This window comes from Panthera onca, chromosome B1 (assembly GCF_046562875.1).
Source record: "Panthera onca isolate mPanOnc1 chromosome B1, mPanOnc1 haplotype 2, whole genome shotgun sequence".
In the NCBI taxonomy this organism is placed as follows: domain Eukaryota; kingdom Metazoa; phylum Chordata; class Mammalia; order Carnivora; family Felidae; genus Panthera; species Panthera onca.
In genome coordinates this window covers 89,448,480-89,468,333 of record NC_138342.1, presented here as the reverse complement: position 1 = coordinate 89,468,333, position 19,854 = coordinate 89,448,480, and the positions used below count along the sequence as shown (strand labels likewise).

At 38.4% G+C, this 19,854-nt stretch overlaps 1 protein-coding gene and 1 long non-coding RNA gene across 2 annotated transcripts in view; both read left to right on the top strand.

The window, feature by feature from the left end:
- LOC132692225 (uncharacterized) overlaps positions 1 to 11,422 on the top strand; it is a 66,038-nt gene extending 54,616 nt beyond the window's left edge. The window contains exons 2-3 of the long non-coding RNA XR_013554905.2: positions 9,673 to 9,853; positions 10,790 to 11,422. This is a non-coding gene — a long non-coding RNA (uncharacterized LOC132692225). The remainder of the gene's footprint in view (positions 1 to 9,672; positions 9,854 to 10,789) is intronic.
- A 2,500-nt stretch (positions 11,423 to 13,922) lies between these two features.
- Positions 13,923 to 19,854, top strand: part of DKK2 (dickkopf Wnt signaling pathway inhibitor 2) — a 108,176-nt gene continuing 102,244 nt past the window's right edge. Inside the window, exon 1 of the mRNA XM_060654488.3 lies at positions 13,923 to 14,907. Coding sequence (XP_060510471.1) covers positions 14,686 to 14,907 — 222 coding nt within the window. The 5' untranslated portion in view covers positions 13,923 to 14,685. The remainder of the gene's footprint in view (positions 14,908 to 19,854) is intronic.

The following is a 19,854-nucleotide window of genomic DNA, read 5'->3' as shown; positions in this document are numbered from 1 at the left end:
TATTATGTAGAATTTTACACATGATAAGGATTTTACTAATTTCATCACCTTGGTGCTTTTGAACATGTTCCTCCATTTCCTGTATATCTGAAAATCCAAACTTTGATCTAGAGGCTTGATTAGAATCAGATTCAGTTTTTTGGCAAGACAACTTAAGAAGTGGTACTGTGTACTTCCATCAAGCAGCACATGTGTTGTGTCGTGTTGATTTCTATGATGTTATCAAACATTGATGATGATTGCCTAGATTCCATAACTCCTTAGTGATTACAAAATGGCGATATTCTAATTCTCTCATTTATCTTTCATCTATTAACCCCTATGGAAGTTAAGTTCTTGACAATTTATTTGATTATCCTGAGGTATCGTAGGACCAGGAAAGGCAGAATAAATGCTTATTTTTTCTCTTTTATCATTTTTCACAATAATAACCTGGTTGCTTTGCATCATCCAAAGGTGACCAATCGTTTTTTTAAAAATTATTATGAATTGATGGGTCTAAATCTATTTTATGAGTTTCAACATATTGCAGTTAATTTCCTTATTGATGCATATTTGTCCAGTGGAGACTCTTTCGGGCTCCTAAATCATTTGGACATCCCAATCTTTTATAATGTCCTTGCTATCTGATTTTTCAAGTTGATAAAGCTTATTTTGTATATTTCCTACTTCAGAATTGCAATTAGTCTTTTCTGCAAAGAGCCCAGATCCTTTTAGTTGGAAGTTAACAATGATACCGCAAATTTAAATTCAAGTATATAGAGTTTATTTGTATTTAACCTCATGGATCTTACATCTGTTTCTCCTTCCTTAAATACCAAAAAGCCTGGTACAAAAGTAATACAAAAGTAATTTCAGTCCTGTAGAAGCCACAGCAGTCTCAGGATAATGATACCAACCCTACCGCTGAGAATATGATTATTGGAGATAATTCAATAATGAATAATTATTTCACAGTTGTGTAAACTATTTGTATGGCTACATGGCCAACTCTATGAAATAAGACTAATTTATATCCATGGGCCCCTCCAACCTATTCCTATTCTCCATTTTGTTTTTGTGGTAGTTTGTCTTTATTTTTAAAAAATCTTAAGCAAAGACATGGAGATACAGTTACAGATATATATTTGTACCCTGCCCTTACTTAGTTATATGATCGTACACAGTTTTCCATCTCGCTTTTATTCACTTAGTGATATATCTTGGAGACCACACCAATGAAATATATTTTAATTTCTTTTTATAGATATAGAATTACATTGTGGATATGTCCTGAGTGTGTTCAACCAAGGCCCTGCTTCTGGACAGTTAGATTCATTTTAAAACCCTTGAGGGGCACCTGGGTGGCTCAGTTGGTTGAGCGTCGGACTTTGGCTCAGGTCATGATCTCACAGTCTGTGGGCTCAAGCCCCATGTCGGGCTCTGTGCTGACAGCTCAGAGCCTGGAGCCTGCTTCGGATTCTGTGTCTCCCTCTATCTCTTCCCCTCCCCTGCTCATGCTCTGTCTCTCTCTATGTCAAATATAAGTAAACATTAAAAAAAAAAATAAAACTCTTGATATTACAAATAGTGCCATAATAAATACCTTTGTGTCTATGTCTTTGCTTATTTTTACCAGCATATCTTTGGAATAAATTCCCCAAAGTGGGATTACTCACTGAATCAAAAGTAACATGTGTGTGTAATTGTGCTAGATTGTCAAATTCCCATCCATGTGGGAAAATGCCATTTTGTATTCCTGTCAACAATGTATGATGGTGCTTGTTTTCTGACAGGTCTGCTGTAGAGATATTGTCAAACATTTTGATTTTTGCTGTCTTAGAGATAAGAAATAATATATTGGCATAGTTTTAATTTGAATTTCTTTTATTATGTATAAGCATTTCTTTTTCACATTTTTAAGAGCCATTTCATTTTTTTCTCTAAACTCTCTCTTATTTCCAGGCTATGTTCTTTATAGAATTTTGGACTTTTTCTTTTCCATTTTTAGAACTTCTTTATACATTAAGGATATTCACCATTTGCTTCTGATATGAAATGTAAATATTTTTTCCTGTTTGTCATTAATCTTTGGGCTTTGTTCAGAGTGACTTTTGCCATGAAAAAAAAAATCATCTTTATGAGATCAAAGTTTCCAAGATTTCTCTTTGTTACTCCTTGATTTTAAATCAGAAGCATATTTCCCTGGTTATGGAAAAATCAGTTTATGGAGGAGTTCATCTATTCATTTTTTTAACCTTCTGCATTGTTTTATGCATTTATTTATTTTTACAATTAAGTTTTTGTTGTATTTGGAATTTATCTACTAGAGTGTGAAGAATAGATCCAGTTTTAGCTTTTTCCAGATGACTATCTGGTTAAACCAATGATTAAAAAGTCCAACTTTTAGACCACAGATTTGGGATGCTGCTTTTATCATATACTAAATGTCTATATGCAGATGAGTACACTGCTGAGTTTTCTATTATGTCACATTGGTCTGTATGTCTGTTTATGTACCAATAACAAATCAGTGCTTTTTTTAGAGGCTTTAATTTTTGGTAGATTTATCTCCATGTCTCTAATTAGTACTCTTCTTTTTCGGAGTTTTCCTGACCATTCTTGTTTATTCTCCCAAAAGATATTTTGATTCGATCTAATGTGGTTTTGTTGTTGTTGTTGTTCTTTTTAAGTAGGCTTCATGCTGAGAACAGAGCCTAATGCTGGGCTCCAACTCACCACCCTGAGATCAAGACCTGAGTGGAGATCAAGAGTCAGATACTTAACCAAATGAACCACCCAGGTACCCCTCAATCTAATGCATTTTTAAATAAACTTCCCCAATTTCAGGGGAAAAGAAACATGGTGTATTTTTATTGAGATTATATTAAATTTATTAATTAATTCAGGTATAACTGGCATCTTATAGTGTTGTGTCTTCTGTTCTGAAGATATCGTATAACTTTTCATTTGCTTCAATCTACTTTTTTTTAATTTTTGGGAGTAGTTTTAGTTGTTTTCATTTCGGTTTTGTATATTTCAGGTTATGTTCATACCTAAGAATTGTATTATTTGTTTTCGGCAGTTGACAAGGGGTCTTCTCTTCTATAATAACTTCTAAATGATTTTTTGTTATATATAAGGACAATTATTGATTATTATTATATTTATTATTGGATACTAAGATTAAAAACTGCTTCTGTAGTAAATTTTGTTTTGGGGATTTTCCAGATATATGCTTGCATTATCTGCAAATAGAAATGGTTTAACTTTAAAAATTTTTAGGGCTATAATTGATTTCTCTTGCTCAATTGAATGGCAATTACCAATAACATTGCTCAATAGCAGTGGGGATTTTGGTCATCCCTGTCTTGTTTCTGACTTCCTTACTTAAGCATCAAGTGATTCTCTATTAAGTAAAGATGCTAACTTTTGTGATATTGATGGAGAGAGATATATATAATATAAATTATATACTATAATGTAAAATAATTTTTAACATGAATGGTGTCAGTTGAGTTTTGCCAAATGCTTTTTCTACATTCATGGAGATGATCATATCATTTTTCTTTTTATATTATATTGATAGAACATATTAATGGATTTCCTAAGCTTTCATTTCTGAATAAACCCCATTTAGTCAAAGTGTATTGTTTAAAAGGACAATTGGATTTTGTCTTAATTTATGACTTTATTTATTACAATTTATTACTACTTTAAGATTTCTTCACATCAGTTTTCACAAGGGCATTGGTCTGTTATCTCTTTTTCTTTCCGCCCACCTCATCCTTGTGTAATTTGTTACTGCATATAGCCATTGTATAATACTGTCTCTCTCTGAAGACCATCATGTAGTCTTAATTCTATATGTAATTGCATATTTAGTACCAGTCCTTATTTCAATGTCTCCCCAATCATTGAGGTTGTCTAAATCTTATTTTCCGGTAAATTTCTAAGGATAGGTTTATGTAATAATATTATATGACTGCTTGGATTCACAAACTAGTTTGTCTGGAATATTGGTACCTGAAGGTTGGTTTAGCTGGATTCAACACCCTTGGTTCACATTTTCTTTCTTTAACTATTTTAAATATTGTACCTAATTGTATCCTCACATAAAACATGGTTGTTAAAATCGACATGATCTTTTTCCTATTGCCAGAGGATATGTTTTCAAGTTCAGTAGTTTAAAACGTGTTATTGTATTGTCCATTCTGGGCAGACTTTCTCCTGTGTAACTTTATGATATGTATTTTCAAATCTTCTTCATTTTGTTCATTTTATTTTAGAACATTTTCTTAAATTATTTTATTTAATGGGTTTGTTATTGTTTTTGTTCCATCGCTTGGGTTTCTTATTTGGGGAAAACTGTTATAAGCCTGTTGGATCTTCTTTTCCTGTCTTATATATCTACCATTTTTCTTGAACTCTTTTTATCTCTTTCCTTATTTCTTTTGATTTATCAAATGTCCCTCTTTGTCATCTAGTATTTCCCTAAAACATTATATGTTGATCTTTTGTTCTTTCCAGTTCAATCTTCACTTCTGAAATAATTTTTCTTGTTACATCTTTTTTTCCAGATCTTTCTTTTCTTGAAGCATATATTAGAGTTTTTCTAATTCTGATTTATGATATTCTTTCATAGAATCGAATTTTTAAAATTTCCTTTAACATGTTTTAGAAGATTAGGTTACTATTTTATGTGTTTATTGGAAATTGTTTTTTGGCTTGCTTGTAGTGATGTTATTCTAGTCCTTATTCTCTTTCTTTCACATATTAAGTTTACACAGGATTGGGCCAAAATCTTTTTTTATTGCCCATTTTTAAGTTTAATAAGTTTTTCTTGTTGTTAGAGAGAGGGTTGGGCCAGAATAATTTTTCTAGCTACGTTACTCTAGCACTCCCCTTGTACTGTGTTTATAAAGTGATTTTTTAAATGCCCTTATATTGTTGATATCTACTTCCTCCTTTTGCTCATTTTTATCTACACTTTTTCTTCTTGTCCCAATTGTTCCTGACCTACTCAATTTGGATTCTATTTCCCTAGGTTTTTCTTCATTGAGGAACTTTGTTTTTTGACTTAGAGCCTGCAGAACCCATTCTCTCCTAGTTATGTCTACTGCTTTCAGATTGGCTGTGTTCTGTCAAATGAGGACTTGAGAAAGACTTGAGCGTTCTCTTCTTGAGAGCCTCAGGTTTTTCCGTCAACATCATTTTTCATAGAAACTAATATATGGGCCTTATAATCACTGGTGATTTTCATCACTCACCTTATTGCCTTGTTTTACTCTAGATGTTATCTGTGGGGTTTGTTGCTATTGTGGTTGTGGTTATGCTTGTTTGTTTGTTTTTGTTTTTGTTTTCCCAGTGTCTTTTTTCTGGTTTTGTATAGCAGGCATTTAAAAACTATGCCATCATGTGTTCCCAGACTCTACCTTCAAACTTTTACCAATAGACTTTTTGAATAACACTAATCCCTTTGTGTTGGGGCTGCTTTATTTGATGTTTATTGCAAGCAGTAAAACATGGGACAAAGTCAGGACAGAGTGAATAAGGAGGGAAGCAGCTTGTTGAAGTAGTTTTTTAAAGAGCTGGGGGTGCGAGGGAGGGGGAAGATGCAAACATTGTTATGGTAGTGGGCAGTCACAGAAGCTAAAGGAAAGTAAGAACTGAGGTCTTTGGATTTTGTTGCCTTAAAAAAAATGTTTATTTATTTATCTTGAGACAGACAGCAGGGGAGGGGCAGAGGGAGAGGTGGGAGAGAATTCCAAGAAGGTTTTGTGCTGTCTGCACAGAGCCCTACGCGGGACTCAAACTCACAAACCATGAGATCATGACCTGAGCCGAAACCAAGAGTCCGAGACTTAACTGACTGAGCCACCCAGGTGCTCTGTTGCTGTTTTGTTTGTTTTTTGTTTTTTGTTTTCAAGTAACCAGAGACAGTTTGAAAATAAAGTGGTAGTAAGATTAAATGGTATGGTTCATTTCCAATGCATTCTGCACATTCGTTAGGCCGTTTGCAACCTGGTTTATCTGCCTTTGTTTCTGAGTGGTCGGGAAGAGTTTTTACAGTAGATTTGGTGCCATATGGGCAAACTGCACTGATCTTGATAAAGAAAGATGGTTCCTTGTGTGTACTTGGGTAAGGGATATCTTACTAACTTTTAAATTGTTTCTAAAATCCTTACAATCTAGGATTCAGAAGTATTACAGCATCTTCATGGGGAGAGTAGACCTGTTGTCAGGTCTCTCCAATTCAAAAACACTGGTATAGGAAAGGTCTTTAAACACTTCTTTCCAGAAAAATTATTTTGTAATAATCTCTAGTTCTTCGTCTTTCTTACTATTGATAAATGTGCATTACTGCCCTCTGCTGCATGAACTTGGACCTCTCCTAGTCTTGCAGACTAATGATAATTTTGTAAGATCATGGATTTGTTTTAAAGCCCATTTCTAAAAGTTGGCAGGAATTCTTCTTTTGTCAGAGAATAATATCATGATGGGTTGCAAGTTTTATCCCCCATTTGTGTGGATTTACTCAGAGGCATTATTTAGAGCGGTTTCCTTAGAGGCATTTTAATATTAAATGGACACTGAAAAAGAAAAGCAGATGATCATGTCTGCTATATTCAGAAAGTGCTTTACAAATGAATGGCAGATAGTGTACAAATTAACTTATAATTAACAGTCTTAGACTGAATCTACACTTGGTTAAAGAGAATGAAAATTGGTGGATTTTAACAAGCATAACTTTTGATCAGAACTTACAATTGTGGGCTTTTTAAATGAATCACCTCCTAGAATTATGCAAACATATAGAAAGGAAAATCACATAATTGCATGAACTTGAAAGTAATACTTAGGAAGTTATAATTGTATCTTGCCTTTTCACATTAGAAAAGGTCCCAGTTTGCATATCTCTGGCCCAGTGCTAGCTCCAGTGTTAAGTGGCAGAAAGACATGCATTCAATATTGTAGAACAAAATGACAGTTTTCAAAATTTGATTAATTCTATTACATGCTAAGAGTATATTTATACAATACATTTTGATACCTAAAAGGCCAATGGATAAAAGACTTGAGGATTTCATTTTCTTATTAGTTAAAATATAGTATTGGTATTGGGGAACAAGGCTAACCCACTTTTAGAACATGGAAACGGTTGTTATGTTCTAGATCTTATTTGATCTTAGGTACATAAAATCTGCACATATATTCTTGATACTAACAACAAAAATAGCATCTTATGGATTTTGGAAAGAACAACAACAAAAACTGAACTAAATCTGAGTTTATTCTAACTCAGATTTCTTTATAACTTAAAAACTAAATGGTCAAAGTGCACATATATTAAAAAATGATTTCATGAGGAGTTTCAATGAAATTAGATATTCCCTCTGCTTCCACATATTTAGCACTGCCTTGAATTAATTAAAGGTACTGTGATTCCAACTGACTATTAATTTACTGAATAAATGGAACAAATCAAATTAAATAAATGGACAAATTAAGTTAGTAACAGAACAACTTGCTGATTGCTAGATCGATCTATTTTTGATTCCCGCTTCCTTTTTCTTTGATCTACAATGATTTCATTTTTGTATCATATACTCCTGTATTTTATTATTTCCATCTTTCATTAACGAGGTGCTGTTTTGAAATGTAAAAATGACCTTATCTTCTTGGCAAATAGCTTGTATTCATTTTCAGGGCCCCAGTGGAATCTCAACAATCATATTCAAACTCAGTCAGCTGGGTCCATAGTTAGCCATAAGTCACATACAGAAGAAAGGTGAGGAAGTTAATATCATTAACACAGGCCAGAGGTAAAATGTAATAGGAAAAATTTGAGTAACATTTTTAAGTGGATGTATGACACATTTCCCACCTTAAGTTTAGGAACTCTGGTGGACTTCCAGAAATGTTACTCCTTCCCCAAATATTTTAATATGCACTGTGTCTATAAATCCATCTGTTAGGGGCTGAATTCTGTTCCCCCCCCCGCCAAATTTACATGTTGAAACCCTAGCCCCCAGTACCTCAGAATGTAACTGCATTTTGAGATAAGGCCTTTATAAAGGACATTAAGTTAAAATGAGGTCTTTAGGGTAGATCCTCATCCAGTCTGACTTATGTCTTTATAAGAAGAGGAAATTTGGACAAAGACATAAAGGGACAGCCAAGTGAGGACACAGAGAGGTGTTAGCCACCTGCAAGCCAAAGAGAGTGGCCTCAGAAGAAACCAAACCTACCCCCACGTTGATCTTGGAATTCTTGCCTCCAGAACTGTGAGAAAATAAAATCTGTTGTTTAAGCCACTCAGCCTGTGCCATTTTGTTATAGTCACAGACTAGGAGAAATAAGACAACATCCAAATTGATAGCAGAGAGCCTTTTTTGTTTCTCTGCTAAATGATCACTGAGTTTCCAAGAGGCTCTACTACATTGGATGAAGCTGCAGTATATGTACTCGTCTACTTACATTATTGATGTTATTTGTAGCCATTTACCAAGCTCACCTCCTTCAGCGGAGTCAGCATTGAGTTCTGCTGCAATGAGGAAATTTTCTCCTTTTTTAGGTGTTCTCTACATCGCTGCCGTAACTGGGCTTTACGTCTAAAATGAGAGCCCGATGTGCTGCAAGTTACTCTTTGCTCAGTGATTATTTTAATATTGTACATTGTTTTAAAGGCATGAACTAAGGAATCCGAATAAGAGGTAATACATGTAATGCATGTAAAGTACTTAACAAGCCGGCATATAGTAAGAATTTTAATATATTTTGCCTGTTATTATTTTTTATTACTACTGTATATTTCAAGCCATTTACCTATAAAATTTCTTCAGTTGACTGTAGTTTAATATCTTGACTTTTCATACCTCAAATTGTTTTTGAGCATTGCAGCCTATTCTTACTCTATCAAAAGGTAGGATCTATTATAAAATGATCATTCAAAAATAGACCAAACACAATTTACATTTCCTATTACCAAGCCTAGTGACGCTTGAAACACAGATTTTAAATTGCCACTTGGGAACCTATTTCCTTATTTTTTGCAAACAGTTTTCACATTATTTTTCAATCTGTGCCACAATTTATTTTATAGTTAATGGTTTTCCATGGTCATTAGTCATAGGTTCGGATAACTACCAGGAAGAAACATATTGTCCCATGACTGGATTAGCTACCCTGCCTTCCATTTTTTAATACTCTCTACTTCAAGTGACCAAATCATTTCTGACTGGATAAATTGCCAGATTTTCAATAGTTTCCCCATTTGAGTAATATTTGTTTTGGAAATAATCTGTAATAATAACAGGGTAGAAATCAATCTATCTTGTTCTTGGCAGGTTGAGGGCTCATAGAATATTTTGCCTAACTCACTGTGGATTCCAAATCTTAGCAGTTAACAGTTGATTAAAACCAACCAATCAACTAACACATCTCTCCCCTAAATAAAAACAATAACGAAAGCAGGCATTTAAAAAGTCATCTTTCTGGATCCCTGTCCTATCAAAAATATAGCAGCTTTAACTTCCTTGTGGGACTTCTCTAGAACCCTGAAGACCTAAGGAATATAGTTTGGAACTCACTGGTCCAGATTACTGAGAAGTTGTTTGTTTTCTTGCTCATCAAGATGAGATTCCTTGCAATGAACCTCTCTTAAGAATTAAACATGTTTCTCTTTCACAGCCAAGTGTAGTAGTTTCCCAAGAAGAATCTTGAAAACAGCCTGCCAGAATTCAGCAGTGGGAGTATGTGGACCACCAAGAAGGATCTGCAGTGTATGGAACCAGCAGAAATTGTGCATCACAAAGGGAAAGGCTTGATGTTAAACATTTGGAGAATGTTTCCAATTTCAGCTTCACCTAAGGTCACTTACATGCACAAGACTCAGTAGAATTTTGTCCACTTGAGTTTCTGACTATAATATTTGCACACTTTTTATTAGTTGGGTTCAGGTGCTAGGAGAGGGATCTGTTCAATAATTCTCTTTCATCTGAGTAGCAGATAAAGTATTGAGAAGATGATTAGTAGGTCAAAGATCAAAAAAAAAAAAAAAAAAAAAAACAAAACCAAGTCATTAGCTAAGCAATTGTGTTTTTGATTGATCCACTGTGAAATCCCTGAAATCATTTCATTTGTGCATGTTTGTGTCAAGTATAGCTAAGTGCCTCAAAAGTGACTGATGAGGCTTTTTCTCATTAGTAGGTCCTGTTGTTCATCAGATCAAGGTAGAAAAGAGTTAATAGCTGAAAATTACAGCAGGGATCAAATAGGAGATACAAATTTTTCATATCTGGTTGGAAATGAGCCCTATCAAGAAACACACACAAAAAATGTTCACAATACCAGTGCTAACTTACGTTTACTGAAGATTATTTAAAATGCAATTAATAGCAACACATGATACTATTATTTCTTAGGCAGAGTGAGAAGCATGAAATGCTCATGTGATAAGATCCAAAATGTGAGAGTACTACTAGAATAGACAGCCAAGTATCCTTGTTTACTATTTTTCCAAGTCTTTTAACCATATTTTCCAAGTCTTTTAACATCCAACAGGAGGAAGGTCTGTCATGTCCATCCTGTGTGGACGAGAGGATTTAGGGTCCTGTGGGGCCTACTAAAATGTAATCTCCTTTCCCAATTTGCCATAATACCATATTTTGGTTCTTAGTAACTAAAATGACCACAACTAGTGTCATTGTAGGACTATTTTCTCCATGTACACTCTAAAAGTGTACATGTAACTTATGAAGAAAGAAAAGACTGGAGGATATATCTATTTTTTTTTTTCTTTCCACAGCCACATGAATTCAATCCAGTTCAGAAGTTCCAGATACCCTATGAGAGACTGAAATTGGCAGAATTCAGCAGCAGATGAGAACAGAGGAAGGCTCATAGCAGCAACTCCTGAGAGGGACGAGAGGCAGATTTCAGTGAGGCAAGGCCTTGACAGTGGACCATAAGCCTCTCCATAGCCAAGGCACTGTCTTATGCACCTTTGTCTTCTCAAGACCTTAAGCTCAATAAATATGCAGTGAATGCATGAACAACTGCTAAACAGACTTATGTAGGAAGTGGTTGCCATTGCGGGGAGAGAGATAATGGGATAGAAAACACGAAAAAGGCAATTATGTATATGCACTTAGCTCACCGTGGGGCTAAGTAGTCAGAAGGAAACCAGGATCCAGAAACAACTAGAGAGATGGTTATTTTTCAACGGAACCAAAATGACTGGAGGAGCAGAGAGAGAAGGGAAAATATGGCCAAAGGAGAAAGTGCTCAGGCACTTTCTTCTAAGAAAACCCTCTCCTTACTTCTGTACAGTATTGCCTTTATGTATTTACTCCCTAATGATGTTATTGCAAAATGCATTAAAAAATCCATTTTTCCAAGTAGATTATGAAGCTTGTATCTTCGTGCTTATGAAAACACACATGAGAAAACACATGTGTGGTTATGACATTAGTCCAAAGGATTATGTTTATTTGCAGTTAGTTGATTTTGTGTATGTATATCTACTTGTCTATGTGTGGGTTATGTGTGTCTGTTCTACCATTTAAAGAGAGCACTTGGATCATGAATACAATTAGTTTTTACCTCCTGTAAAAACTCCTCCTCCTCCTGTTTAGCCTAAGGTGCAATTGTGTATATTTAAGCATTTGATTCCATAGTGTGATTTAGTTTCATGTATATGGGGAAGTGTTAGTGCACCTAAATGTAACTTTGATTTTTAATTTTGATTTGCAAAAATTTCCTTTTGGAGTGTGTAGGGTGTCATGTAAACCCCTGAGATAATCTCTATCATGATACCCAGAGAAGAGGGGTTTCTTGAGAGTACATAAGTTGAGCTTCACATCATTTTGCTTTTCAGCAGATATATTGACAAGAGTTAGGAATGACCATGTGGGACCTTACTTTGGTTGGAAGTAAGGAAAGAGGGAACTGACAGGCAAAGTATCTTCAGATTTTCTCTTGATACATGTGTTCCCTCTTTAGCAGATGATGGATATTTGCAACCTTCAAATATCCTTCTTACCCATATCATTTAGCTCTCTTTTGTCTTTTCCTTTGCTCCAGATCTTGAAAAATTCCCAACCAATAGCCTCCTAACTTGAATTTCTCCATTTCTCTAATATTTTCTAATTGGCATATCACAAAGAAGGCAAAAGATACACCTTCCTTAAGGTGTAAACACTGAATCCCAAGTACTCATTAATAGCATATCAATCAGTTTCCTTGCCCTTCACTAGTCCTGTAATGCGTCCTTTGTCCTTGCAAATACATTCCCAGGCATATTTTTAAAAAATGGAAAAAAAAAATTGAATGTGAAAATCTCTACTCTAAGGAAGCACAAAGGCAATCCAGAGATAAAAGATTCCAGAGGTTTCCTCAGTTTTAATGACTCTTTGCTTGTGTTTAAAAAAAAAAAAAAAATCTGAAAACGAAGAATTCCACGCCAGACAGACTCACAGATCAGGGCAGAGAAACACGCAAGGCTGGTGCTGTCTGGGAGACCCCAGACATAAATTCCTACTTTAGAACTCGGCCCTTTTGTGGGGAAAAGAAAAGAGTGACTAACGTTCTCACTTAGCGACGTGTTGAACGCATACTCCTATAGGCGCTGGTGTGCTTTAGGATCAGGAATCCTGTTAGGATCGGGTCCACAGATCAGATCTAGAGTGCAGTTCGGGAGATAAGCCTCCTTCTCTAGCTGTTAGCTGCCAAGCTGTGCTCACGGCCTCAATTTCTCTGCGCGCAGGCGTTAGAGCCTGAGAAGGACAAATACAACTCCCAAACAAGCCTTTTCATTGCAGTAGAAGCATTGGCGATTAACGGCCAAACCGCTCCAAACCCGAGCCCTGAGTTTGCCCGGGACGCCTTGTCTCCTGCAATACTTCCGCGCCTCGTCCGGCTGCTGCCACTGGCGCCCCCAAGCGCCGCGCGCTGGGCGCCCCAGTCCCTCTTAAATCCTCCTAGACCTTCTCAGAAGCAAACCGGACCTAGGGAGCCTTGTGAGCTGGAAGGAAAGGCTTCCCATGGAATTCCCAGAAGCTAGGAGGCAGGAAGCTGAGGAAAGCAGAGCCTCAAAAGGCTCCCTTGCCTCCGTACATTCCAGTTTGGGATTTACTCTCTGCAAAGGGGGCAGTTGCCTGGCACGGTAAAGGTGCCCGGTAGAACTGGGAGACTGAAACCCTCGCAGCGTAGTCAGGGCATCCCACTCCTCCCAGCCCCAGAGACATAAACGTACGCTGCGTGTGTGGTGGGGTCCCAGGGTTAGGGGTGCAGAAGGCAGACACTAGAAAATCCCAAATGTCTCCTGGGCTTAAAGAATAGGAACATCTTTCCCCTTTCTCAGGTCGTCTTCTCCCCAATTCCAAAGCCCCCATCCATCTCAGTTGGGCACCCCTTGGCACACGGCATTGCGCAGCCTCACACACCGACTGGGAGGCAAAGACTAAAACCCAACTTGAGCATTCGAGCGTACACAGACCACAGCATTAACGCCCAGGTGCTCACTTCTCTAAATCTTCTGTAGGGCTTTCTAGTGCCCCAGTAGGAGTCAGGCATTGGAGGTGGGTGCTGGTGGTCCCCAAGGGCGGTGGAAACCTGCCCCTCTCCACTTCCACTTTTGTCCTCCGTCCGTCCCCAAAGGTCTTTCCACCGTCTGGAGCTGTGGTCAGGAATTAGGAGACCTCACGTTCCTCTGGGACTGAATCCCATTTTCTCAATTGTTGTAGCGTGAAGAGGGGTGTGGGAGGGGGGCAAGGAGGAGAGGCAGGAGGGGGGGCCGCAGAAGCAGCAGCCGCATGGGGGAAGGAAAAGAGTGGGGCGGGAACGTGGGGGGTGAGAGAAACGATTTCACTCTTTGTCACTCTTGAATTGGGGGCGGAGGGAAAAAAAAACCCCACTGTGGGAAGCTATAAAAAGCAAAGGGGGCGGCGGTGAGAGAGCAAACGGAGAGAGGGAGACCGATCCGCGCGCGAGACCGCTCCCAGGGCATTGCTGCGTTCCTGGCAGCCGTAGGCTGCCGGGTGTGAACCGGGAAGCGACCCTTCGCGGCGACTGTGCCTGCGCGCGTGGGAGACCTCCGCTGGCCTCAGACCTCCAGGGTCACGTCTGGGGCGTTCTTGATCCCCCATTAGAGCGTCCGCTAGCACTGTGTCCTGCAAAGGTGGAGGCTTAAAGCTTAAAGCGTAGTAAGGAAGGCAAAGAGGAGAAAAAAGCAACTGAGGCCGCGGGAGAAGGAGCTGGTGTGGACCTCCAGAGGGATTAAGAGGACGATTGGACCGCGGAGATCCGGGTCCAGAGGGATTAAGAGGACGATTGGACCGGCGGGACCACGGAGGTGCGGGGCAAGGAGCAACTGGAGCGGTGCGGTCTGTGGGGCTGGGTCTTCTTGCACCTCGGGTCACGCCTTCTTGGCGAGAGTGCTCCTCGCCTTTGATTGCTTCCAGTTACTGCAGAACTTCCTGCCCCGCTGGAGAAGCGGGTCTCGCTCTGGTCGCTCTCGCTCCTGGTCTGAAGCGTGAGACTGAGTTCACACGGTGCTGGGCCCCCCCAAGCCAAGTGGGGTTGGGGGAACAGAGCCTGCGATCCGCCTCTCCCCGAGTGAGGGGCCAGGTGTAGGGGTCCTCCCTCCTCTCTCATCCGCACCCCTCCCGGCTTTGCGCCTCCCCGGGGACCCCTCGCCAGGAAATGGCCGCGCTGATGCGGGGCAAGGACTCGTCCCGATGTCTGCTCCTACTGGCCGCGGTGCTGATGGTGGAGAGCTCACAGCTCGGCAGCTCGCGGGCCAAACTCAACTCCATCAAGTCCTCTCTGGGCGGGGAGACGCCTGCCCAGGCCGCCAATCGATCAGCGGGCACATACCAAGGACTGGCTTTCGGCGGCAGTAAGAAGGGCAAAAACCTGGGGCAGGTAGGAAAACACTCCAAATACACTCTACAGCAAGAGCGATAGGGACCAGCGCTCTTGAGCGCCTCGTTTGCCTTTGCACGCCTCAACCTTTCAAGTGCGTCCCCAGGTGTGGCGCGCACCACAGCTAGGGAGGGGTTCCCAGAACAGATCTTCGTGGGCAGGGGTGGCTGGTGGCTGCTGGTGCTGGAGGGTGTGGACCGGGCGGATTAGGGTTCTCTCATTTTTCCTTTGGGACATGGGCATGGTCAAAATCCAGAGCGTATCGGTGGGGAATGGTCCTTCTCCAAATTTAACATGGCAATGCTGATGATAATGTTAATAGCAGCTAACACATAGCAACTATTACGTGTCAGGCACCGCTCTAAGCGTTTGCATATATTTAATCTTCACAACCCTATGAGCTAGGCGCCGTTACTCCCTTCATTCTGCAAATGAAGAAATTGAGTTAAGGAGTGATTAAGCGATTTGCCCAAGGCACACAAACTAGTGTTAAGTGGCAGAGTGGGATTCCAATCTAAACAGTCTGGGGCCAGCTCCTGGTCTCTTAACCATTACATTTTACAATGTGGAGGGGGGATTTACCCTCTTTCAGGTTCTGCTTCCCTCCCAACCACTTTCTTCCTTCAAAGAAGTGAGGTCACAGACAGAAAACTTCAGGACAATCCATTTCTCAATTCTCTAGCATTGCAAATAAATCATCCAGGAGGCAGCAAAATGATGAAGCGACATTGACAGCATCGCGTAACGCAGGCGACCAGGGTGCCTGAGACATAGCAAGGTACACGCCGGAGGCATTTCGCAAGCGGAAACTTTTCGAGGGCGTTTGTCACATTGTCATACAGACACATTGACAGTCGCTTGCAAAGAGTTACGCAAATATTCACAAACAATAAAACTAGCGTGCACACTCAGGGCCCGCTGTGGCCAGAGCGCAGCAGCCAGGAGAGGGGGCCTTGTGGGCACTGGGAACCACGACAGCTCCCCCTTTCTGCTCCTTTTGTAGCAAGCCAAAACCGAAAGCCAGTATGCCAAACAGCACACGCACCTCTCAGCACAACTGTCAACCCGTGAAAGCGGCTCATTGCCCCACAGATCCTGGGTTTCCTGGTTTCATCGGAGGACCTTGTTGCACCCGCTGTGCGAGCTCTTGGTGTCATCCACTGCCCCTGCTCCTAGCGCAGGCGGCAGGGTGAAGTTGAGAGCAAGGGCCAGTCCTGGATGGACAATGAGGGAAAAGTTGGCCCGGGTTTGGCCCCCTACTGCCCTCTCACGGGGACAGTTTTGCTAGGTTTACAGTTCCAGAATGCTTCCTAGGCTTTGAAATGACAAACATTTCAGCTATCTTCTCAAAGGAATACAAAGTCTACAACCACAGGACTTTTTTTTTTTTTTTAAGGGTCTCCAGGGAAATGAACTATACATATGTGTGCATACTACATGCATACATGTCCTTTGCACATTCTCGCATGTCTTGTGCACATACCTCCACACTTATGTGACCATTGTCATTCCCTTTTACTCTTCCCTCTGAAACACCCAACACTTTCCATAGTAATGCACTTAACATTCCCTTAGATATCCATCATGAAACGAGGCAAAGTTTAGAAGGAAACAAAGCTGTCAATCCAGATCATAAGACTTTTCTCTAATGCTCCTAACTTCGAATTCTGCCTTGTCAGTTGTTGAAGAGAGCTAGACGTTTAGTTCAGCCAAGGACAGAGGGGTGGACCCAATGATCTTTTGAGGTTCCTATCGATTTTAATCAATGTACATCCTGTGAGTTTCTGTAAAAGACTTTCTGTTTCCGTCACCACTGGGCCCCAACACTTGATGTTCCTGAATCAAATTATCAGTTATGTCAGAACTGTCATTAGCCATGGGTTTACATGGACTAAACTGAGGAGTGCAGCCCAGAATCTAGCTTATGCCTTATGTTTTGATATGCCTATTTTTCTCTGTGTCCAAATATCTGCTCCTTAAAGAGGTTGCAACTCTATGTGGATGTCTTCAAATGGGAAATTGATTTATTTTTATAAATGAGTTTAATTTTCTTCTTTCTTTCTTTCTTTCTTTCTTTCTTTCTTTCTTTCTAATACTCTCCATAACTTAGTGGTTCTGGGGAATAGATTTCATTATATTTACTTAACTGTAATACCATATCCTTAAAATTTGATGATGGGTTTGTGAGAAAATTGGAATTTATAAGAGATAGTGGTAACGTAAGATAAAACACAGTTGAATTGAAGTAAGATAGGTGGAAAATGAGAGGATTATCTTTTGTTATTTTCTGGCTTCTTACTTGTTTAGCGGGTGATCTAAAATGTATTCTATTATGAAGAAGCAAATGGAAAAATCTATCTTCTTTGAAGTAGAAGAATTCTTTGAATATTTACAGGTCTCTTTACCTTCTTTAATCTACTAGTTAGGTGGTTTCTGAAATTCTTTGTACTCTCACTTTCAATAATAGAATGGAAGTTAGAAAGACTATTCAAACAGGAAGATGTCACATCCTTTTTTGGAGAAAAAAATGTTGAATTGAAGTGTAGCCGAGCTGAATTTTTATCCATCAGAATAGAAAAATATGATTGATTGAGAAGATTGGGTGTTAAGTGCCAACTGATCAAACTAGCTAATTATGTAGTGTCATTCTGAGGCCTGATAATTTGATTTTCTCCCCCTCCCCCAATCTTGATGAATGATGCTGAAATGTATGTGTTTCAGAGGTACAGGAACAGGAAACTGTAGGATGCAAATTCAAGCAGGTATATCAGAAACTTAGTTTTTGGTCTTCTTTTCCTTAAGTGAAAATTGAATAATTTTTTTTTCTGATTTACTTTCAGAATATAGAATTAAAATAAAGATTTTATTGCCCTTGAAGAATAAATTAATGAAGGAATTTAATAATTCATTAATCTACAAAAGTGAAAATGAGAAAATAGGCCCGAAGCTTTTCTTCATTCGATGTAGACTGTTTCGTATGAAGAAAACATTCTTATTTATAGGAATTCTATTTATTCTATAGGTGAGATGGATTATTTGTAAATCATTCGTGGAAAAGATGCCTTTGAAGATCAGGAAAGGTTAGGAGAGGTCAAAAAGAGAACATACTGTTCTCCAGAGGTGTTACGATTCTCATTTTTAGGTTTGCTTTCAAAAAGACAGTTATGAGCTATGATGGAAAATGACCTACAAAATTGAATATGGCAGTATTCAAGTGATTGATACAGAAGTAGCAAAAATGATTTCGTTGAATTATTCACATTTATGTTTTAACTTGGCTTTCCATTTTCATCTATTGCTTATGAGTTTTAAAAGATAGTGTATATGTATGTGGGATAAATTAACTTGTAGACTGTTACTAACGTATATACATGTCAAGATATTTCCCTTCCTAAAGAGATTATTGCAAATGTTCTAAGTTAAAAATAATTTTAAACAAAATCTTTTATATCATGTGGATACATATATTCTGAATAAGTACACCGTTGCTTGACATCACCTCTGGAGTTTGAAGTAATCAAGTTTTACAGGCCACTTTAAGAACAAATAAAAAAACAAGTAATTTAAAAAATCAATTTAGCTTTGTAATTCACTTTTCTTTTTTTCCAAATGGAAAACCTTTGGATTTGTGCTTGTAATTGCTTCTTTTAGTCTTCTTTACTCCTTGCTTTGTCTCTTTGAGACAGATTAATTTGAATGCAATGCTATTGGATTTTGAAATATTTTTAGAGGTTATGAGTAGAAGAGTGGAAAATAAGTACATTTTAAATGCAAATAAGCTTCCTGGCATGTGTCTCTAAAAAGAAGCTGAAAACCGGTTTAACATAAATTCGATTCCGTGATTTTCTCATATAACTTGGACATTTGGGCAGGTTTGGATAACGTTGTGCTGTGAAAAAAGAATGCTTGAAATACATTGAAACAGAAGCTTGAGGGAGTCGGTTAGAGAGCCCTAATATTTGTGTATTGCATTTTCTTTAATAAAAAGTGCCATGGCTATTTGTATGTATGAATACTCAGGAAAGTGCTCATAGAAGTAAACTGTATATAAAATAGATGGCCTATTTGCTGTAGGTGATCACTTCACTTTTTGAAATTACCCATGACTTTTTTTTTTAACCCCAGCCCAACTTTCTCCTGCTAGAGAGTAAACATCTGCAATTTTTTCTGAACATCACCTGATGCTAAGTGCAATCAGGAAAACAAATCATTTTTAAAATTTAAACTTTCTAAAATAGAAAGGTTTTGAAACAATCTGCAGTAAGGTTCATTTTCTTTCACTGTGAATAATAGAGAATTGATAGTCGATGCAAGTGGAAGGTGACCTCGTGAATAGCAAGAAAAGTATTTTAACGATAATCTAAGTAGGAGCATCCATCATTTTATTTTTGTGCTAGAGTAGAGAGAGCAAGGGACAAGGGTACTTAAACTCACTCCAGCTGTGACTTTGACCCTACCAGAGTCTTTTTTAGTACTCCCCTCCAATACAAACTCCTCCCAGGATGTTTCAAATCTTATAGTTTTTAAAGTAGAGAAAGCAATGTAATAGAAGGGTAACTGATGTATTCTGTTCTAGAAGAATGTTGCCGCTTCCTCTTCTTTTCCTTGCACAATCATTTTAAATGGATATTAAAATAACTTGTTAAATTGTAGAAGTCTTTTATAATACTCAACATATTTACCATTTTCGACCCACAGTTTTCTAGCTGTTCATTCTTTGATATTGATGTAACATCAAAATGAATTACAATCTTTTTTCTGTCTGTGATTCCCTCACAGCCCTTTAAAGTCATTCTACTTCATTAGACCCCTGGTTACTTGTGCTCATCTATAAAAAGAAGGTAAAGCTGCTCCTAGTTACTTATCTCACAATTGAAAAGATTTATTTACTATGTGTGTCTGCCCATGACTCTCACTGAGTCATTTTTTTAAAAATAATTTTGAAAC